Below are 24,104 nucleotides of genomic sequence, written 5' to 3'. Positions count from 1 at the left end.
CCACAATGCCTTCCTGTTGACCCTGTCATATACCTTCTCTAGGAAAAAAAAAATCATCAATACTATTTGTCAAAAAATTCTCACATATCTGCCTTTGGAACTCTGACTACATCCTCTGCCTTTTCCCAATTACCCCACTGTTCCCCTACTAATCATCTCAAGTACCATGTCCCTATATGCCTTATCAACTGCTTTAACATTTATATTTGTCATTTTTTTTTAAATGGCACTTTACAAACACTCCTCCAGTCCTCTGGCACATTCCCTTTCCTTAGGTACACAATGAAAATCCTTTCTAGTAGTCAGTGCACTATGATTGTCCCTCCTTTGTTCCTCGATGTGACGCTTATCTAACCCAGGCAACCTCCCAGCTTTCATCACTTTCAATGCTCTTTGTATCTTTTTTCTTTTCTACAGCACCCACTACCACAATGAATCATTCCCTAACCTTCTCCACATTCAATAAATCCCTTAAATACTCTCTCCTCATTTCCCTTACTGCTTATACTTCTATTAACATCTATCTGTCTGCATCATTTACCTTTTTCTCTCTGCCTGACTCAATCCCCCCTCACTCTCTTCACTTCCTTCCAAGACACCTTTTTATTCTTTTCAAAATTCTGTCAAAATCCTACTCAAGTTTACATGTGCTCTCCTCTTTGCCTTCATCACCTTGAATTTCCCTTCTCTATGCTAGTCTTTTTACTGATTTTTGGTATCTAGTATGTGGTATTGTTATCAGGTGATTGGTTAATTTATCATCCAATAAGTGTATCATGAACATATAAGCTGTTAAAGAAAGTAAGAGTGACTCACTTCATGGATGGAAAGAAAAAGAAAGGAAAAAAAAAAAAAAAAAAAAAAAATGCTTGCCCAGATTAAAATGTGCAGCAATAGTATGGTCCCAACACAAAAGGAAGGGCATAATTATAATTTAGAGAATACAATGAGCAGCAACCAAATTGGTCCCCAGCTTAACAGAAAAAACATAAAAGGAATGATAAGACATACTGGAATTACAATAATTGAAGGGAATGAGAGATGACATGATTGTGGCGTCCAGATGAGTAAAAATGATCAACTTCAAGGGTCAACTAAGGACCATTGGCTTATTCTCTTGGAGATAATACAGCCTTTGTACTTCACCATGATGGTTTAATCAGGTTTGGTAAGGTTATATGGATGGTGCAAAATGCATATGGTGTGTTAAGCACATTGTAATTGCTGTGGTGTAAATAAAACCTGAAACTACTAGTGTAACCAGGTGGACCATGGTGATTAAATGCTGGGACTGAAATCAAACACTGGTATACTGTATTTCTGCTGTATGCTATTGCAGGGATAGGTTGGTAAGCCATGAAACTGTAACATAGTTGCATAACATTTCATGTAACTGAACGCTGGCTTTCTGTGTTTGAGACAGGAAAACTACCCATTGCTCCACATGGGCTACTTTGGATCAATGAAAGGAGTGAATAAAATTAACAGAGATCTCTTGGTTTGTGATATGAGAGTGATGAAATCATAGTAAAAATGGATAAAAGACTGCCTGACAGATATTAAGAAACACAAATTTCCCCTTATACTTTGATACCTGGTAAGTGAGATGGCTAGGCATAAGAAAAACATCTTGACATCTTTAATTCTCACCATACTTGTCTCTTTTATGCTTTTCTGTTTATATTCAAGTGGAAGTTGCATCTTGCTTCTTCCTTAGTAATACTGTCAGTGGTGCTATTGGAAGGTCTTGCATCCTCCTAGTTATGAGTTCAAATCCCACACTTTTTTTCATTCCTTAATAGTGACTGTTAACTACTCCAAAAGTTTAAGCACATAGTGCAAAAGTGACAAATTTGGCCAAACTTATGTGCCTTATAGCTTATACTCCTGACAACTAGCAACTGCTCTCATCCTCCTTTTAGTACAGGATGAACCTCGATTTTACAGAACCCATGGGATTTTCATCATTCCACAAGACTGAATTTTACTTATAATTGAAATACATGAATTATAGCCAGTATATAATAACTGATATGAAAAAGTTATTCCATATTTTTCAGCGTATCAGGCACACATTTGTAAGAGGTGCATCCTCCCAAGCCCTCTAGTAAGTCCATACGAGAGGCACACCTTTGTACGAGGTGCAGGGTCAGTACTGGTTTAGTTTCAATGCCCGAAAGACATGAAATATTCTATAGGATCAGTTGATCAGCCAAGAACATCATTATAAAAAATCTACCGGACTTAGCATATGTACCGGTAAGCACTAGTCCTAAAGTCTACTCTTGATTGCTGTTGTATTCCTCACTGAGAAAGCATCAAAAACCTTATTGTCAGTGGCATCCCGAAACAGATTGTTATATAGTTCAGCTAACTCTAGTGTAGTTTTATCCATTAGGCAGTCATTATCAGCATCTGAATCTTCATCCTCCACATTAGTTTTGGCAAGATCATTTCAGACATTTAGGCAGGAATCAAAATTAATACCGTATTTTCCAGCTTATAATGCGCATCGGGTTATAATGCGCACCCATGCACTTCGTTATCTCAGTACACAGATAGCGCGCACCAACGTATAATGCGCATGCCCGAGCGCATTTGTCTATAACGCAGTTTTACCTCGGTATTTATATCATGTGAACGAGATTACATGGAGAAGTATTTTTCATTGGCTAGAGCCACCGCTGGGAAATCTGTTGATTTGTCACTTAAGTGTCAGTTTAGGCATCAATCAGGACACAACTAAGAAAAAGTCGGAACTACAACCACTCCTCGTTGAACGACCTACTCGGTTAGCGACGACGCAGAGTTACGACGGGCTTTATGACAGACCAATATTCGTTTAACGTAAATTTCCCGAAGTTACGACGTCGTGTACGATAATTAAGTTGGCTAAGGCAAAATTGTATGATGTTATAAATGAACATGTACGGTGGATATTAGCGGTGAGGTAAAGTGTTCTGAAGCTTAGGTCTACATTACCATCCTGCAAGCTGCACAAACTACCTGGGGTACAGTATATACTGGTATTGGTAAATTTTTAGTTTCAACCATGAGCGCAATATAGCAATAGAAAATTAATCATTAATTTTGTAAATTATAATGCATCAACGCAATATACAATTTTGTTAGCGGAAATAAAAAAAAGTGTGAAAACAGATTTCGTAAGTAACGAAGTCATGTCGGACGAATGGTACAGCATGTTTGTTATGATAGATGCCGATGTCGAAGAAATGAAAGGATGATAAATTCGTCTAACCTAAACTAATCTAACCTAACCTGTGTTTAATAAATCATCACCTGCAAATTAAATGTCATCCGGCTCGTCCTCGTTGTCGTCGTCGTGAGAGACGTTAGCGGGCTTTTCAACCACTCTCTCAGCTTGCGGGGAATACAAAGTTATTGCAGCTTGAAGGAATGCATGTATCTCCGCACCATACCATTCCTTCAAGAAAATATACCTGGCGAGGTAGTCGGAAGTACCGAGGCCGTCAATTGACAGACGAAAACATGGCGTCCCGATCCTATGCTACTGACTACTATGCTACTGCTACTATGCTTGTTCTTTACTTCCATTTCCGCCCACAAAATTGCATATTACGTTGATACATCTTAATATACAAAATTAATAATTAGTTTTCTATTGCTATATTGCACCCATGGTCGAAACTAAAAAAATACCCCGGTATTTAATATGAAATGTCAGCATACGCGGATTTGGTCATATACGGTAATTTCAGGAACCTAACCATGGTAAATAAACAGTAAATAAAGCTTTAATGTACTGTATAAAAGAGGGAAAATAAACGAAAATAAAGATACATGTATTGCTGGACATTGTACATACATTACATGTACGTATATGTATTCACTTTCGCTTAACGACCAATTCGGTTAACGACGGCGACGCTGGTCCCAATTGTCGTCGTTAAACGAGGAGTGGTTGTACATGTACCGGTATATGACTCATGTTGTGCGTTGGTCCCTTATTACTTTGTAGCTTAAATAGTTTTTTTGGAAATATGACCTAAAAAAATATTGAAAGTAAAATATACAGAAATTTTTTTGGATTTTTACAGAAAATGTTCATTTTATATCTTGAGGAAATATTTCGTCTTTACCATTTTCTTTATTTAATACTGAAACAAACTACAGACTGTTTCGGTTTAGCTTTGAACCTGCAATGACAGTGGTGAAATAGGACAGTCTCTCATCGAGGTGACGTTTAGTTAATATAACTCCCGAAAGAGGGTGTTGTAGTCAGGTGTTTGACACGAGTTTATGAACGGCCGCAACGGAATTTGTACCATACCTAAAGTAAAGCAACAAAACCAACATAAAAATTCAAACTAAGATGCTGTGAACATGGGTAAATATAATGAATAATGATCATGTTTCATGGTGTTTAGGCCTATTTAAACATGAAAAATAAGATTCGATAGATACCTACCTATACCAAATATTATACGGTAGCCCATAGCTGTTCTTCTTGTTCTCACAGAACGTCACGGAGAAGTGTGCCTCCCGACTTTGTGACGGCCAACATGGTCACGTTGTTGTGAAAAAATTTACACACACAGCCGCAGAATTTTTATCGTGGGCCGTAGATAATGCACACCGTCGGATAACGTGCACCCCCCATTTTTAGGCCCTTCCAACGGAAAAAAGTCGCGTACTATACGCCGGAAAATACGGTAACTCAGTAGTGATATATAAGGCAGCCAACAGACAGAGAAATAGAAGAGCAGAACTGAGAAAATGTGATGATTGTCATCTGAATATTATGTAGATTATTACTTGTCATTTCAACAAACACTATTAAATCTCTCAGTGTCTCCAAGAATTTCCCTGGCAGAGAAGTTATTGTATATCTGCCTCCTAACTACTCAATCTCACTGAGACAGCGGCAAACAATCGTGCCCAACATCTGTGCCTGATATCATTCAGCCAGCAACAAGACTCATTATTCTGTGCCTAAATAATCTTGATTTAGTCAGCACCAAGGCTCGCTATCCCATCTCCTGTACCCCTTGCCTTTATTATGGAGTAGCTGATTAATCTTCACATCTCCCCTAAAGGAGATCTTTAGTTTGCCCACCAGTTTTGGTGTACAAATCTCAAGACTTGTGTTAATGGTACTTGTCGGTAAATAGGCTCCTAGCCTGTCCTTTTTATAGGTGTTTCTAAGAAATATTTTGATTTGATGATATATACCATTCATTGTGAAATTCTGAATATTTAACTTGTGATTTTCTGTATTTCTTTACTATTGTTAATATTTTTGAATGTTTGAAAATTGAAGAGACTAGCAGCACCACAGAGATGGTAGTGTCTGCTCTGGTGAGCTGTCCGGTTGAGCAGTTAGTTTCCGTGAGTAGGAGGAAAACATGAATATTGACTTTTTTTTTTTTTTTTTTTTTTAATTTGTTCAAGAAAATGTGAATACTTATGGAATGTATTTTTTAAAATTTGTTCCATGAAATAGAGTTCCATAAGATCGAGGTTCATCCTGTATGAACCAGTGACACAGAAAGCCCCATGTTGATACAACAAAGACATGTTTCAACATGTCTTTCTCGAGGGCTATGGAAGTACTGTAGGTTTGTGAGTCTCCAGTCAGTGAAACTCTGGGCAACCATTATTGTCATTAGTTCTCATACATCAGTAACTTAACTTTCTGCCTGCTCCATTTTCTCCCCATACAGCTGTATATCAATTTTGTGCACTCCACACTTGGCTGCCACCATTATACTGAATCCAGAACAATTTGGATTTAGACACGGAAGATCATGCGCCACTAACTTGATTTGCTTTCACTCGAGGCTAATAGAAATAATGCAAGAAAGGGATGGATGGGTAGATTATGCTTTCCTGGATCTACAAAAAGCATTTGATAAAGTACCACACAAAAAGCTACTAAGAAAAATTAAGACAATAGGTGGTGTACAAGGAAAGTTATTGGAATAGATGGAAGATTTCTTGAACAGGAGAAAAATGAGGATAGTATTTAGAGACAAAAACTCGACCTAAGAAGAAATGATAAGTGGAGTCCCACAAGGTTCTGTATTGGCTCTGATAATGTTTGCCATATATATATAAATGACATGGATGAAGGTGTGGAATGTTATATGAACTTCTTTGCAGATGATACAAAACAACTAAAGAAAGTAAGTACAGATGAAGACTGTGAATCACTACAGAAAAACCTGGATAAGTCTGAGAATGGAGTCAAAAGTGGGAAGTGAACTTCAACATCAAGAAATCAAATAAATGTAGTATAATGGAGTTTGGAAAGAGTAAAAATAGAATATCAGGGCAATATATAATTGGTACAAAGGAAGTTAAAAAAAGTTAGTTCGGAAAGGGACCTATGAATAATCATCAGCAAAGACATGTCACCAGACAAGCATATCAACAAAATAATTGGAGAAACTTCAATTTACTAAGATCAATGTAAGTGGCCTTTGATTACTTGGGTTAGGAAATGGTAAAGAAAATATTAGTTACACTGATAAGACCAAGATTGGAATATGCTGTGGCACTATGGACACCCAGTACTAAAAAGAATATAAAGAAATTAGAAAGAATTCAAAGAACATACAAAGATAGCACCAATATTTTCTAAATTGACATATGAACAAAGATTGTCCAAACTGGAACTACCAACCCTGGAACAAAGAAGAGAAAGAGGAAATCTAATGACCATTTATAGAATTATGAAAGGGATGGAAGTCCTAGACAGGTATGATTTATTAAAGTAGGATAAGAGAAAAACAAGAAGACATGAAAAGAAATTCAAAAAGGATAGTTATAGAAGATATCTGAAAAAGAATAGTTTCCCACACAGAGTGGTGGATATCTGGAACAAATTCAATGAGGCAACAGTATATGCAAGATCTATACAAGAATTTAAGAATAAATTTGATACTGAAAGATACAAAGACGGGTCACTACGAACATAGCTCTCTTCCCATAAAATACAACTAGTTAAATTACCTTGCTTTTTGAGTTATAACTTAATTTTCTCCTATAATACACCTTACCCAATTCACTCATAAATTTTTCCAAGCCCTCCTGTGTCTCAACAAATAGAACAGAATCATACACATACACTATGCTGTTTATCATCCATTCTTGCTCAATTTTCTCCACCCTTGCTCCCCTATTCACAACCCCTGTATTCATTTATCTCATCACTATTCATGTACTGGTTAGAGGACCAACACAAAGTACCTGCTAATGATGATCCTACGAGATAGATGTTGGAAAGAATATCTTTTTTGTGCCAATCTTTAAAAACCTATCAACATCCTCACCTCTTGGGGTTGGCACTTTGTCTTTGGAGTGGGCCTTTGAAATCTCTTTTAACTTTAACTATTTTCATAATTTTTCACATTAGGAGATTTTACAACTATTGACTACCCCTTTCTTTATGTTAGCCAGTGACACAGAAACAGACCCATGCTAATAGAAAAGACGATAGTTCTCCCTAATATCATCTAAATAATTGTGGCTTACCAGACTCTTCAGCCCCTTTAGCCATGGCAAAGCCTCCCCCGAGAAGAAGGACCAGTTTCCATGGAATCTTCTCATGTACAACCTGCCAGGTCAAACAAGCTGGTGAAGATTCTGGCTCACTCATATCTGAAAACCAAAACAGTAGTGAGTGTTCTAAGTTGCCAAATCAATCCATTTTATTCTTTACATGAACATCTGTTGTGACCTAGTTCTCACTAATGATTCACAAAAGTAACATGCTCTGGTGGTTACCATTTGAATCCCTGAAGCACCAAAAGTTTAGTTTGGATGGGATGACAAACAAGAGAAACACAATCAGCATGACTGGGGATGCATCATCCACTTCACTGGAAAAAAAAGTGGTACACATAAGTGTAACAGCACAGGAAATTAAGTAAAATTAAGTATGGAAAATCTGTCAATGTGTAGGGAGGTGGGACTTTGGAGTGACATCACCTTGCCTGGGTCTGAAGGTGATGTGACATCAAATAAACTTCAATATTTTCAACCAGTGGATAGCCTGTACAGTTAGACTTTGAAAATGACTATTCAATACAATAATTTCTTTATCATCACCAACGATTCCCACCTCATGAGTTAATTCCATTATGATATTCCATAACTGAGTGAAAATTTGTGAAACATACACTTTGTGATCAAAGGCCTCATCAAATAGTGAGCCCCATCCAGCCACAAATTCAGGGGACCGGAACAGCCACAGAAGAACAAGGGCAATGAAAAGCATCAAAACTACACACTCGTGGAAAGTCATTGGTCCAAGAGATGAATACTGCTTATGGATGAGTTTCTTGATTGCCTTCTTCTTATCAGGAGTAGTCTCCATTTTGGAATTCTTGCTGTTGTGAGAATAATAATTAATGGTGTATTTAAGGAACCAGATTTTGAGATGTCAATATGTAACCATGAGTACATGGGTCATGTTACTGGAAATTATATTTCAAAATTGATACCAACCCAGAACAGCTCATTAAAAACACATTGGTTCCTTACCCAAAGCCAATGTATAGAAACTGAAGCCACAGCCAGGCTAAGAGGACACAGATAAGCATTCCTGGCACATTGAAGCCCATCCATGTAGTGAAATTGAGACCTGTTTTGCCTTCGTAGGCACTGAGGAGTAAAAAACACAGATTATTGAAAATTATTAGTCTACATGGTTGAGGTATTGACTGCATGGTAACATAGAGCCAATGCCTTATGGACTGTTTTAGGGCACCCCTATGGACTGGAGCTACACATTATTTGTTTATGTTAGAGTTAGAATTTCTACTCATAGAGGAATGATGCTCCTTTCAGACTGAAACCATCTCATTTAAGCTGTTCCCTTGAATCTGTCCTTCAATACATCTATGACTTGATCTTTTCTGGATCACCTTGTGGTGGTGTATTTACCTAGTTGTATTTACCTAGTTGTATTTTACGGGAAGGGGAGCTATGCTCGTGGTGTCCCGTTTTCATATCTCATTTTATCTAAACTATTTTTAAATTCATGTATTGTTTTTGCACACACCACTTTCTCATCTAACTTGTTCCAACTGTCTATTACCCTGTGAGGAAAGCTGTTCTTTTTCAGGTCTCTTCTATAGCTGTCCTTTTTGATTTTCTTTCCATGTCCTCTTGTATTTCTATCATCCCATTTTATCAGATTCTCTCTATCAGTAATTTCTATGCCTTTCATGATTCTGTAAATAGTTATCAAATCTCCTCTCTCTCTTCTTTGCTCTAGTGTCTGTAGTTCAAGTTTTTCTAGTCTCTCTTCATATGATAGTTTTGTGAGTGTAGGTGCCAATTTTGTAATTGCTCTTTGTATTCTTTCAAGTTTTTTTATACATTTTTTTGTACTTGGTGACCATATCGTTGCTGCATATTCCAATCTTGGTCTTATCAGGGTGATTAGAATTTTCTTCACCATTTCTTCATCCAGATATGTAAATGCAACTTTGATTGTTCTTATTAAATTATAGGTTTCTCCAAAAATCTTATTTATATGTTTCTCAGGTGACATATTATTCATAACAATGACTCCCAGGTCCTTTTCATATTCTACTTTTTTTATTCCTTCTTTTCCCAATTTATATGATCCTGTTATTCTGTTTTTACTTTTTCCAAATTCCATTATACTACACTTCTTTGTATTGAACTCCATTTCCCACTTCCTACTCCATTCCTGTACTTTGTTTAGATCTCTCTGTAGTGATTCACAATCTTCTTCCGTGTTCACTTTTTTCAATAGTTTTGCATTATCTGCAAAGAAGCTCATATAGCTTTCAATTCCTTCCTCCATATCATTAATATGTATAGCAAACATTATTGGGGCCAGAACCGTTCCTTGTGGAACACCGCTTATTACTTCATCCCAGTTTGAGTGTTGGTCTCTTATCACTACTCTCATTTTTCTTTCTTGCAAAAAGTCTTCCATCCAATTTAGTAGTTTGCCCTGTATTCCTCCTTCAGTTTCTAATTTCTTAAGCAATTTTTTATGTGGTGCTTTGTCAAAAGCTTTTTTTAGGTCTAGAAATGCGCAATCAGCCCATCCATCTCTTGCTTGTATTATATCTATTAGCCTTGAATAGAAACATATTAAATTGGTGACGCATGATCGTCCTTGTCTGAATCCAAATTGTCTTGGATTTAGCATGTTGTTTTTTTCTAAATATTTTACCCATCTATTTTTTACAATTCTTTCACAAATTTTTGCTATTGTACTTGTTAGAGAGACTGGCCTATAGTTGTTAGGGTCTTCTTTATTTCCCCCTTTATATATAGGTACTATATTTGCTTTTTTCCAATCTTCTGGAACTTTACCTTCTTTCAAGGAACTGTTTATTATGCTATGTATTATGTCTGCCAGTTCATTCCTGCATTCTTTCAAAATCCAGTTTGCTATTTCATCTGGTCCATGCAATTTTCTGACATCAAGATTACTCAAGTGTGTTAATATTTCATTCTTTGTTACTTCTATTTCTTTCATAGGGGGGACTTTCTCTTTCCATTCAATCTCTTCAGGTTGTATGTTCTTCCTTGTAACTCTCCAAATCTTGTTTGTTTTTCAGTTTGTTGTTTACAAATCTGTAGAATAGTTTTGGTTGATCTTTACATTTTTCTATGACATCTTTTTCATATTTTCTCTTTTCCTCTCTGCACGCTTGTTTTTTTGTTTTTCTTCCATTTAGCCCAAGCTTTGTCTCTTTTGTCTTTTATCTCCCTACAACTTTTATTGTACCAGCACTTTATATATTCTTTTTCCTGTTTTTGTCTTGGGACATACTTTTCTACTCCCTTTTTATAGATTTTTGTCAAAATATTCCATTTCTCTTCTACTGTTGTATCTTCTTTGTGTATTCTTTCCCAGTTTTCATTTTGGAAGAATTCTCTTAATTTATCAAAATTTGCTTTTTCATACATCAATCTTCCTTTTCTATATTGTTCATTTCTTTTTATGTATTTTTTCTCATTTAGTTCTAGTTCTATCAATATGTGGTCACTTTTGCTTATTGGTGCCTGGTATTCTATCTTTTCCACTATTTCAGGTTCTGATGTGAATATTAGGTCTAGTCTCGATGGTTCTTCTTCATTTCTATACCTGGTGTTCTCTTGGATCCATTGTGTCATTGTGTGGTCAGTAATCATCTCAAGTAGAACACTTCCCCATGAGTTTTCTCCACCCTTTACAGTCATCTCTTCCCAGCAGATTTCTTTGCAATTATAGTCGCCCATCATAACTATTCTTCCTCCATCTTCCATTATCTTGTTTAGTGTTATTCTTGTGTCTTCTAACATGCTTTTATGTTCATTCTCTTCCCACGAGGCTGTTTTTGGGGGCACATTGTTTATTACATATTTTCTGCTCTTCTTATCTCTATCTTCTACTTGTATCATAATCATCTCTACTGTATTGTTCCCATATGTGACATTCTTCACGCTTATATCCTTCTTAGTCAGGAACATAACTCCACCCCCTTGTTTTATCTCTCTGTTTCTAATCCAATAATTATATGTATTGTGTCATATGCTGTTGGGTGGTAGTGGGCCTTTTAATTTTGTTTCAACAATTCCCATTATGTCCGGATCTCTTTCTTTCAGATATTTGTTCAGTTCATTCAGTCCTGTTATTAATCCATCTATATTTGTGTAGGATACTTTTAACTTTCTGTTATTTCCATTGTATTATCTGTTTCTTTTGTGTTTCTCTCTGTTATGCTCCATTTCTTCAATTTCATATTCACTACTCTCCAGTAGAATTCTTGTTTTTCTGTCTCCGTTCTGGTCTCGTTTTTTCTCTTAGCTTCATGTCTTTTCCTTATTTCTTCCTCTCTTTCCTCTTTATTCATTTCCCTTTTTATCCATACCTTTTTATATTGTTCACTTGTTGCTAGTTTCCCTGTTTTAGATAAGATATTCTCTGCCGTCGTTTGTGAACTGAATTTAATCTTAATTGGTTTGGTCTTGTCTGTACTATATTTGCCAATCTGAATTTCTCTTCTATTTGTTTCATTATTTCTGGCTCATCTTCCTGAACTGATTCTAGTAATCGGCTTACTTTTTCATTTTCCTCCTTGATTCTTGTGGTTCTATCTGGGTTGTGTTTCTCTTCCATTCCTAATATAATTATACATTTCTTTTTATCTGCTAAATCTCTTACTATATTCTCCTTTTGTCTTATCACTTTAATAATTGAGTCTTCAGTTTGTTCTTTCATTTGCTGTTTAATTATGTCAGTGAATGCCACTTTATTGTCTTCTTGGGTTGTCTTCCAACTCATAGCTTCTTTAGCTATGGCCTCTTTGTTTTCTTTATTATTCCTCTTTAATTCTTCATTCTCCTCTTTTACTTCTTTTAACTGTCTTTTTAGTTCCTCTACTTCCTTAGTTAAGTTATTGTTTGCTTTCTCTAGTGTTTCTAATCTTTCAACCCTTTCAGCCATTTTTGAAATTCTATCAAATCTACTCTCCCAATGTTCAGTCATTTGTTCAAGTTTTTCTTCGAGTCTTGCTAGTTGGGGGAGGTTGGTATCCATCCCCCCCTCATTAAATCCATGGAAATTATTATTCACACCTTCCACTGTGCTACTCATATCTATGTTTCTAATCTTTACATTTTTGTTAGACCTTTCATCATCACTCAGCTGGTCAGGACCCCTTTTGTTTACATGATGCCTGCCTGCCTGGGTCAAGTCCTCCCCTTCCTCATTTCCTTCCATTTTCCTCAGTAATCCCTCCCCTTCTCCTTTTTCCTCACTTTCCCACTACACCACGAGCAATTTCCCCCCACCCTGTAAATACAATTGGTACTTCCTTTGCTTTGGGATCCACGAAATTTAACTTTTTCTTCAGAACGTCCTCTAAGCCGTCCGTTCGTTGAAGTGTATTTACCTAGTTGTATTTTACGGGAAGGGGAGCTATGCTCGTGGGGTCCCGTCTTCATATCTCATTTTATCTAAACTATTTTTAAATTCATAACAATGACTCCCAGGTCCTTCTCATTTTCTACTTTTTTTTATTCCTTCTTCTCCCAAATTATATGATCCTGTTATTCTGTTTTTGCTTTTTCCAAATTCCATTATACATTTTTATGTATTGATCTCTATCTCCCACTTCCTACTCCATTCCTATACTTTATAAAGATCTCTCTGTAGTGATTCACAATCTTCTTCTGTTTTCACTCTTTTTAGTAGTTTTGCATCATCTGCAAAGAAGCTCATATAGCTTTCAATTCCTTCATCCATATCATTAATATATATAGCAAACATTATTGGGGGCAGTACTGTTCCCTGCAGAACACCGCTTATTACTTTATCCCATTTTGAGTGCTGGTCTCTTATCACTACTCTCATTTTTCTTTCTTGCAAAAAGTCTTCCATCCAATTTAGTAGTTTGCCCTGTATTCCTCCTTCAGTTTCTAATTTCTTAAGCAACTTCTTATGTGGTACTTTGTCAAATGCTTTCTTTAGGTCTAGAAATGCACAGTCCGCCCATCCATCTCTTTCTTGTATTATATCTATTAGCCTTGAATAGAAACATATTAAGTTGGTGACGCATGATCGTCCTTGTCTGAATCCAAATTGCCTTGGATTTAACACTTTGTTTTTTTCTAAATATTTTACCCATCTACTTTTGATAATTCTTTCACAAATATTTGCTATTGTACTTGTTATAGAGACTGGTCTATAGTTTGTAGGTTCTTCTTTATTTCCTCCTTTATATATAGGTACTATATTTGCTTTTTTCCAATCTTCTGGAACTTTGCCTTCTTTCAAGGAACTGTTTAGTATGCTATGTATTTTGTCTGTCAGTTCATTCCTGCATTCTTTCAGAATACAGTTTGCTATTTCATCTGGTCCATGCGATTTTCTGACATCAAGATTACTCAAGTGTGTCAATATTTCATTCTTTGTTACTTCTATTTCTTTCATAGGGAGGACTTTCTCTTTCCATTCAATCTCTTCAGGTTGTATGTTCTCCCTTGTAAACACTGATTTAAAATGTTTGTTCATAATTTCCGCCATTTCCATTTCCTTAGTGTATTCAACTCCCCCTTGTCTTAATTTCTCCAAGTCTTGTTTGTTTTTCAGTTTATTGTTTACAAATATGTAGAATAGTTTTGGTTGATCTTTACACTTTTCTATGACATCTTTTTCATATTTTCTCTTTTCCTCTCTGCACATTTGTACATATTCATTTCTATAACCGGTATATATTTTCCATTTTCAGGTCTTCTGTCTTTTTTCCATCTGGTCCAGGCTTTGTCTCTTTTGTCTTTAACTCCCTACAACTTTTGTTGTACCAGCATTTTACATATTCTTTTTCTTGTTTTTGTCTTGGGACATACTTTTCCACTCCTTTTTTGTAAATTTTTGTCAAAATATTCCATTTCTCTTCTACTTTTGTTTCTTCTTTGTATATTTCTTCCCAGTTTTCTTGTTGAAAGAATTCTCTTATTTTATCAAAGTTTGTTTTTTCATACATCATTCTTCCTTTTCTATATTGCTCATTTCTTTTCATATATTTTTCTTCATTAAGTTCCAGTTCAATCAATATGTGGTCACTTTTACTTATTGGTGTTTTATATTCAATCTTGTCCACTATTCTAGGTTCAGATGTAATTATTAAGTCTAGTCTCGATGGTTCTTCTTCATTTCTATACCTATTGTTCTCCTGTATCCATTGTGTCATTGTATGGTCAGTAATCATCTCAAGTAGAGCGTTTCCCCATGAGCCGTCTCCACCCTTTACTGTCATTTCTTCCCAGCAGATTTCTTTGCAATTAAAGTCGCCCATCATAACTATTCTTCCTCCATCTTCCATTATTTTATTTAATGTTATCTTTGTGTCCTCTAACATACTTTTATGTTCACTCTCCTCCCATGAGGCTGTTTTCAGAGGCACATAATTTATCACAAATTTTCTGCTCTTCTTATCTCTGTCTTCCACTTCTATCATAATCATCTCTACTGTATTCTTTCCATATATGACACCCCTCACATTTATATCCTTCTTAGTCAGGAACATAACTCCACCCCCTTGCTTTTTCTCTCTGTTTTTAATCCAATAATTATATGCATTATGTCCTACACTGTTGGGTGGTAGTGGGCCTTTTAATTTTGTTTCTACAATTCCCATTATGTCCGGTTCTTTTTCTTTCAAATAATCATTCAGCTCATTCAATCCTGTTATTAATCCATCTATATTTGTGTAAGACACTCTTAGTTTTCTGTCACTTCCATTGTGTTCTCTGTTTCCCTTTTGTTTTTCTCTTGTATGTCGAACTGTCTTAGTTTCATATTCACTACTCTCCAATAGAATCTCTCTTTCTCTGACTCCGTTCTGCTCTCGTTTTTTTCTTAGCTTCAAGTCTTTTCTGCTTTTCTTCCTCTCTTTCCTCTTTATTCATTTCCCTTTTTATCCATACCTTTTTATATTGTTCACTTGTTGCTAGTTTCCCTGTTTTGGATATGATATTCTCTGCCGTCGTTTGTGACCTGAATTTAATCGTAATTGGTCTGGTCTTATCTGTACTACACTTTCCGAGCCTGAATTTTTCCTAAATTTCCTTAATAATTTCTGGTCCATCTTCCTGAACTAATTTTAGTAAACTGCTTACTTTTTCATTTTCCTCACTGGTTCTTGTGCTTCTATCTGGGTTATGTTTCTCTTCCATTCCTAATATAATTATACATTTCTTTTTATCAGCTAAGTTTCTTACTATATTCTCCTTCTGTCTCATCACTTTAATAACTGAGTCTTCAGTTTGTTCTCTCATTTACTGTTTAATTATGTCAGTAAATGCATCTTTACTGTTTTCTTGAATTGCCTTCCATCCCTCTCTGTTTTCTTTATTATTCATCTTTAACTCTTCATTCTCCCTTTTTACTTCTTTTAACTGTCTTTTTAGGTCTTCTATTTCTTTGGTTAAGTTTTTGTTCGCCTTCTCTAGTTCTTCTCTAGTTGTTAACATGACCGAACCTACGCTCCAAGTCCTCGATCATCTTTTCCCGGGGGGGGGGTTGTGTCCCCCCACCCTCTTTAAATCCCTGGAAAATATTCTCATCACTTTCTACTGTATTGCTCTTATCTATACTTCTAATCTTTACATTTTTATTAGACATTTCATCGTCACTCAGCTGGTCGGGGGGCCGTTTGTTTACCTTTCGCCTGTCTGCCTGGGCCAAGTCTTCTCCTTCCTTATTTCCTTCCATTTCCCCCAGCAATCCCTCCCCTTCTCCTCTTTCCCTACTTTCCCACTATCCCACGAGCAATTTCCCCCCCACCCTGCAAATACAATAGGCACTTCTCTTTGCTTTGGGATCCACGAAACTTCAATTTTCTTCAGAACATCATCTATGCCATCCGTTCGTTGAAGTGTGTGTGTGTGTGGGGGGGGAAGTTATGCCAGCATGTTTCCCATGCAAAATGTAAATGGCAACTAAGTGGGATTGAGTTATGTGGCTTGTGATCATGTTTTCTGTGTGCTCATCCTATAAAAGGTCAACGCATAAGTGGGTTTGAGAAGAGGACTCCAACCAGAATCCTAATAATTAGATTGTTCAATATACAGTAGTTGTGGTACATATGAGAGATTGGTAGTGTGTGAGAAAGAAGTGAAATTCAATTGAAGAGCAAATATGAGTTTGGGAATGTGGTAAAGAGGGTGTCAGAAATAATGAGGGGGTGGGTGAAGGAAGGAGTGATTCTGCTTGTAAGTGATGAGACAGGAAAATGCATGTGAGAGTGGAGGGAAGTGTCTTTAAGGTTAGTGTGAGTGAGGGTGAAACCAGGATGGGGGATGGATTTTGTGGTATATGTCTGTATGTATGTATATATATATATATATATATTTATATATATATATATACATACATACATATACCAAGGCTTTTTCCCCCTTACCAGGGAGGTAGCCAAAAAGAAAAAGGCATAAAATCATTCCCACCCATTCCATCCCTGAATACACTCCACACCCTTCCACCCTCCCTCCCATCTGAGCACCTCCTGAATGACGGGTCTTCCCTGCACCTTGTCCACTGCCCTGGGTCAGAAGCAGTGTCGCAAGACACAGCACATCCACAGCAAAGCCGCTTCATTAAATCAGCGACCCCCCCCTCTCCGTCCCCCCATTACATAAAAGGAGAGGACGGGGAGAAATCCCTTCGGGCTGCGTCAAAATTTGCTCACACATACTACCTCACCCCACCTCATGCAATCACAACATCATCCATATACAACCATTCTCCATTCACCCCTGTCTTCTGTCCTCTCCCGTCCTTCCTCAACAGACATATATACATATATATATACTGTATACATATATATTTACATATATATATATATATACACACACAACATATATATATATACATATATATATATATATACATATATATACATATATATATATATATATATATATATATATATATATATATATATATATATATATATACAGTGGCCGCGAAAAGTTTGGGCGCAAAATTATAGGTGCCCAAACTTTCAGCTAAACTCAAAACATGCGAAAAATACAACTTTCCGCCCAAACTTTTTGCTATTTTTCAATGCTAGCGTTTGTACCCGTATTTAGCCGAGACAATACACACTACTTGGCAACTCTGTTTAGGCGCACTCCATGTCACGTGGAGTCAGTTTCTAAACATCTCTCACGGGGAGTAGTCTTTTTTTTTTGCGGTGGTCTCTGTTTTTGTGCCTTGATATCTCCGTAATGGGAAGTGGTAAAGAGCTGGAAAGAGACACAGTTGTTACAATCATAACCCTCTATAAGGAGGGTTATAAGTGTAAAGATATTGCTACTCGTGTGGGAATTGGAGTGCGTCAAGTGCAAAAGTGGACCAAGAAATTTCGAGACGGAGGAAGTGACATCATTCCTACTCCAAAGCATCGCTCTGGTCAGCCAAGGAAGATATCAAATTGTACTTCTACGGTTATTAGGAGGCAGTTAGATAAAGATCCAACGCTCACAGCTCAAAAACTGAAAGAAAATTACCCTGCACTGCTGCATGATGTGTCTGTAAGATGTATTTCTGATCATTTAGCCAAAGATTTACAATACCGTAGTTGCTGTGCTAAAGTTCTTCCCCTCCTAAGTGCAAAAAACATACGTGATCGCATAGCATTTTGCAAGAAATATAAGGACTGGTCCTTAGAAGACTGGGAACGAGTATTGTGGAGTGATGAGTCAACGTTTGTGGTGTCGTCGGGCTGCAGGTTGAAGCGTGTGAGGTGCCCCAGGGGGTCTGACCCTAATGACCCTCGCTATACAGCTAAAGTGGTGAAACATGCTGCAAGTGTTATGGTGTGGGGATGCTTTGCATTTGGTGGAGTTGGCAATTTAGTGTTTCTTGCACAAAATGAGAGTGTAAATCAGCACACTTATTTCGAGTTCTTGTGTGATAACCTGCCTGAAAGTTTTGAAAAGTGCAATGCTAGTTGATTTATGCAGGACGGAGCTCCTGCTCACACAGCTCGGTCTGTTACCCAATGGTTAGAAGACTATGGTGCTGATTACTTCAAAAAATGGCCTGGAAATTCTCCAGACCTAAATCCCATTGAGCACGTATGGCATATAATTAAAAAACAGCTTCAAGATCGTGACGTCTCCACTGTAGCTAAGCTAAAAACAGAAATACAGGATATTTGGGATAATATTATTCCTCAACACGTACAAAACCTGGCAAGATGCATCCCGGCACGTTTGGAGAAGGTCATAAGGCTTAAAGGAAAATCGCTTGGTAAATAAGGTATGTAATAAGCCATTTATAGGTCTTTAAATGATTATTTAAATGTCACAAGTGTTTACATTTGTGTCTCGTTAATTACGTGCCCAAACTTTTCGCGGCCACTGTATATATATATATATATATATATATTATATATATATATATATATATTATATATATATATATATATATATATATATATATATATATTGTCCTATATATATAATTTATATATATATATAAATACATATATATACACATAAATATATATATATATATATATATATATTTTTTTGTGTATATATTTGTTTGTATATATATACACATACATATATATATATATATATATATATGTATATATACAATATATATATATAATATATATATATGTATATATATAATGTATATATATATATATATATATATATATATATATATATATATATATATATAAACACATATATATATAACATATATATATATACATACATACGTATATACATACATACATACATATATATATATATATATATATATACATACATATATATATATTATATATATATGTATATATATAAGTAAATAATTACTTATAAATATATATATATATATATATATATATATATATACATATATATATATATAATATATATGTATATATATAATATATATATATATATATGTATGTATGTATTTCCCCTGTGGTGGGGGGAAAGAATACTGGCGCCAAGTCCTCCCACTTGAATTGTAAGAGGTAACTAAAATGGGATGGGGATTAGGACTACGCATTCTTATCCCTGTAGCCTCAGAGGGGACATTTCTAAAAAAGTAAAGGCATAAGAGTCTAGGAGTTTTCCAACCAGCACCCTAAGGTTTGGGTCTTTTAATGTGCGTGGATGTGGTACAGATGAGAATAAAAGGGAAAAGATAGGCATTATGTTTGTTAGAAGAAAGATGGATGTGTTGGTGTTGAGTGAAACTAAGTTGAGAGGCAGGGGTGTGAGTTTGGGAGTGTAGATTGGAGGTTCTCATGAGTGAAGAGAGGACGATGTAGAGAAGGGGTGGCTATATTAGTAAGTGAATACATAGGTAAGCATGTAGTGGAGTGGAAGGAGGTTTCTTCAAGATTAATGTGGATGGAGGTGAAACTGGGAAAGGAGATATGGGTTTTTGTAAGTGCATATGGGCCTGGCAGTGAGAAGAGTGTAGAAGAAAGGTAGGCTTCTTGAATAGATTTAAATGAGTGCATAGGATTGGGGAGAAACGTCAATGTAGTGGTATTGGGAGACCTTAATGTTAGGGTAGGAAATGAACCAATAGACGGAGTGGTTGGGAAGTGTGGAGTTCCAGGAAAGAATCATAGTGGAGAGTTGATGGTGGAGATGTGTCTAGAAAAGAGTTGATGATAGCAAATACAGTGTTTAGGAAGAAAGTGAAGCATAAGTACACATGGGAGAGGGTGGTGGATGAAAGATTGGTAGATAGAGCATTAATGGACTATGTAGTGGTAAATAGGAGTAAAATAGGGAGAGTTAAGGATTTACATGTTCTAACGGGAGAGAGTGGTGGGATATCGGATAATTTTCTGGTGGAAGGTAAGTTGAGATTGGAGAATAGATGGAGAAAGAGATGCTTAGAGTGAATTGCTTAAATGAGAAAGAAAAGGAGAAGGAGTATAAGAAGAAGCTGAGAGAAAAGTAGGAGGGAGTGAAGGATAGAGTAGAACTAGGAGTGGAGGAGGAGTGGGGATAGTTCAAGGAGGGAGTCACAAGGTGTGTAAAGATGGTGTGTGGAACAAGGAGGACAGGAGGAAATAGAAGGAAGGGTAGTGAGTGGTGGGATGAGGAAGCAAAGAAGGTTGTAGAAGAGAAAATGCGAGCTTTCACAGTTTGGTTACAAAATAGGATGCGGGAATCATATGAGAGGTACAAAGAAAAGAGAAGTGAAGTAAAGCATAAGATAAAGGAGGCAAAGAGGAGAGCAGATGTGAAATGGGGTAAGAGTATGGCAGAAAATTTTGAAAGTAATAAAAAGATGTTTTGAAAAGAAATTAAGAGTGGAAGAGGAAGCAATGTGAATGAAGTAGAGAAGAAAAGATAAAAGGTGCAGATGGAAAGATGACAATGGAAGAAAAGGCAGTAAGAGGAAGATGGGCAGAATATTTTAGGGAGTTGCTAAATGTGAAGGAGGAAAGGGAGGGAAAGGTAGTTCCAGTGGGAAATGCAAAGAAAATAACAGTGATGAGCGAGGAAAATGGAAGAGAAATATGGAAAAATGAAGGGAAGGCAATTGTTAAGATGATGAGAGCAGGTAAGGCACCTGGTCTGGATGGATGTCATGCAGAATTTCTGAAAAAAGGAGGTACAGTGATGGTGGACTGGTTGGTGAGGTTATTTAATCTTTTTCTAAGAGAGCATAGAGTGCCAGAGGACTGGAGGAGTGTCTGTATAGTTCCACTTTACAAGGGAAAAGGGGACAAATGTGAGTGTAGTAGTTTCAGAGGGATTAGCTTATTAAGTGTAGTTGTTGTTGTTGTTGTTGTCATTACCTAGACTGTCTGTCCGAGCAGTCCCATCTCCCCAAGGAATGCTACAGCCGAAACTGGGTTTTCCCACAAATCCTCTATAGAGTGTATGTTGTGTTGTTTGCGTGCATGATTGTGTATAATGCAGTCTTCCATTATGTGTTGTATGGTATGGGGTGAAGTGTTACATCCTGGGCAGCTGTTCACAATGCGGTCATCCAGCCTCTTCTGGTAGCTTAGAAGTGCTGGGTGGTGGCCGCACCGCAGTCTGGCCAAGTGGACTCTGTCCTTTCGTGGGAGAGAGGATTCAGAAGGGTGGATATCAGGGTGTCTGGCATGCAGCAGTGTGTTGTCTTTCAGTGTGTTAATGGAGCGGTGAGTGATATGATTATGAATATGTTTCCGGAGGCTGGTATTTGGTGGTTGTGGAGGAAGAGAAGAGAGTATCTGTGTGTAATAAAGGTCTTTGGGTGTTGTTTTAATGTTTCTTGGTGTGTGTGGGTGTTCTGCTATGTAGTGTAGTGGGTGTGATGTGTTTGTGGTGGCTGCGTTAAGTGTTTGTGTGCCTCTCATGTCGAGGTGGTCCTTGACTTTGAGGACTTTTGTTTCATGGTGTAAATGGTCTGTTGGTGTTGTATTTGTGCAGCCTGTAATTGTTTTTAGGGCTTTGTTTTGTATGATTTGAAGGGTGTTGTGGTGTGTCTCACTGAGATTAGGAGCCCATGCAGGACTCGCATAATTCAACACTGAGCGTATGCATTGTTTGTATATTGTTATATTAGTTTCTTTGTTTTGTCCAAATGTCATTCCAGTGATTGACTTAAGTGTGTTAAGTCTAGGTGTGCATTTGTTTTTTATGTTTGTGATGTGTTGTTTGAAAGACATGGATGTATCGTATGTTACACCAAGAATTTTCGGTGTGTTTGTGTGTGGTATTAGAGTGTTGTTGATGTAGGTGATGAGGTATGTATTTGTGTTCTATTGTCTAGTTGGTGAGAAGTGTTGCTGTAGATTTAGTTGGAGCTATTTTGAGTCTGTTTGTGATGAACCATGTGTTGAGTGTATCAAGGTATGGCTGGATTATTTCTGCAGCTTTGTCTGTGTTATGATGTGTGCATGTGATTGTTATGTCGTCTGCGTAGGAAGAGATTTGTATTTCTGAGTTGTCTGGTGTGGGTAAGTCATGCATGTATAGATTAAATAGTGTGGGGGATAGAACTGAGCCCTGTGGTACTCCATTCTTAATGTTTCTGATGTGTGATGATTGGCCATTATATGACACATAAGCATTCCTACCTGCCAGATAATTGGCCAGCCATCTTTTGGTGTTATTGTGCATGTCTGTGTTATATATTTTATTTGTTAGGTTGTGGCGGGGGATAGCATCAAAAGCTTTACTAATGTCTAATGTTGTGAAAAGTGTTCTGTGGTGGGGTCTATCTGAATTGATGCCATCTAAAATTCTTTGTGTGAGGTTTATCAGAAGTGTGTTTGTGGAGTGTAGTGGCCTAAAACCGTGTTGTGAGTCAGCAAGGGGAATATGTGGTGTGACAAGTTGAAGTATTAGGCGTTCAATGACTTCAGAGGGGGTGCAGAGAAGTGTGATTGGGCGGTGCGATGTTGGGATTGTTGGGTCTTTGTTCGGTTTTGGAATGGTGATTATTTTACCATGCTTCCAGATGTCAGGTATAGTGTTGTGTGAATAGCTGTAGTTTGCAATGTTTGTGAGTGCGTGTATACCTTGTGGTCCAATGTGTTTTAGGTGGATGTTGCTTATGTTATCAGGGCCACAGGCAGATGAGTGCTTGAGATTATGTATTATGAGTTTTGTCTGACTGTCTATGAAGGGTGTATAGTCTGAGTCTGTGGGGAAGTCTTTCTTACGTCGAATGGTGCGTCAGTCGTCAGGGTGAGAAGTGAGATGACTTGTCTGTGCAAAATGACGTATGAGTGCGTTTGCTTGTTGTCTGTTTGAGGGTAGATTATCTGTTGTTGTGATTATTGCTGCGTGAGAGCGTGTAGTGTTACTGTTGGATAGTGTAATGCTGTTGAGTGTTTTGTACAATTTGCTGGTGTTTGTTTTGTGATCAAGTGCATTGATAAAGTTTTGCCAACTTTGTGTTTTTTGTTCGTGTATTTTATTAGCAATCACAGTGTTTAGTGTTTGTATATGGTCTGCTATGTTTTGAGGGATAGGTGTGGGGGTATCGTGTTTAAGTGTGTCACGTTGTCTGATGAGGTCTTGGATTTCTGGTGTGAAGTTGGGGTTGTGTGATTTTCTGTTGCCTCTAGGGATGTATCTCTTGTCTGCGTTTTGTATGATTGTATTAAAAGTGTGCACAGCATTGTTTATGTTTGTGATTGGTGTACTGTTAAGTGTTTCAAAATGTTGCTCTGTCTCTTTAGTAAAAGCTTCCCAGTTAGCTCTCTTGTAATTGGTGTAAGTGTGTCTGTGGCCAGCTGGGGTGCATCTTGTTTTGGTGGTGATGATGATTGGAAGGTGGTCAGAACCAAGGGTTCCGACCACTCTCCATGATGTTATTGGGGTTAGGCAGGGGGAGCAGAAGGTGATATCAGGAGAGGAGGGAGTGTAGAGGGCTTAGTGTGGGATATGTGTATGATTATGTGTGTTGTTCATGATAGTCAATGTGTCAAACTGAGTCTGTGTATCAAGCCCTCTGTCTGTGTCAGGGTTGTCGACATACCAGGCAGACGACTTGGCGTTGAAGTCACCACCCATGATCAGGTTGGGGATTGAGGCTAGTTGGCTAAATTGAGGCCTGAAGGTGTTTGGAACTGTGGGGGATGATTGTG

The 24,104-nt window shown here is 37.1% G+C and overlaps 1 protein-coding gene across 3 annotated transcripts in view; it reads right to left on the bottom strand.

The window, feature by feature from the left end:
• LOC143038004 (Na(+)/citrate cotransporter-like) overlaps positions 1 to 24,104 on the bottom strand; it is a 105,143-nt gene that overhangs the window by 7,213 nt on the left and 73,826 nt on the right. For all 3 annotated transcript variants that reach the window (XM_076206820.1, XM_076206823.1, XM_076206821.1), the window contains exons 7-10: positions 8,530 to 8,649; positions 8,166 to 8,375; positions 7,771 to 7,865; positions 7,519 to 7,644 (exon numbers count right to left, since the gene is read on the bottom strand). In XM_076206820.1, the coding sequence (XP_076062935.1) occupies positions 7,519 to 7,644; positions 7,771 to 7,865; positions 8,166 to 8,375; positions 8,530 to 8,649 (551 nt within the window). The remainder of the gene's footprint in view (positions 1 to 7,518; positions 7,645 to 7,770; positions 7,866 to 8,165; positions 8,376 to 8,529; positions 8,650 to 24,104) is intronic.

This window comes from Oratosquilla oratoria, chromosome 23, assembly GCF_046742065.1.
Source record: "Oratosquilla oratoria isolate Oo_2021 chromosome 23, ASM4674206v1, whole genome shotgun sequence".
Taxonomy (NCBI): Eukaryota; Metazoa; Arthropoda; class Malacostraca; order Stomatopoda; family Squillidae; genus Oratosquilla; species Oratosquilla oratoria.
The sequence above is the reverse complement of the archived record's forward strand: the minus strand, read 5'-3'. Positions and strand labels throughout refer to the sequence as shown.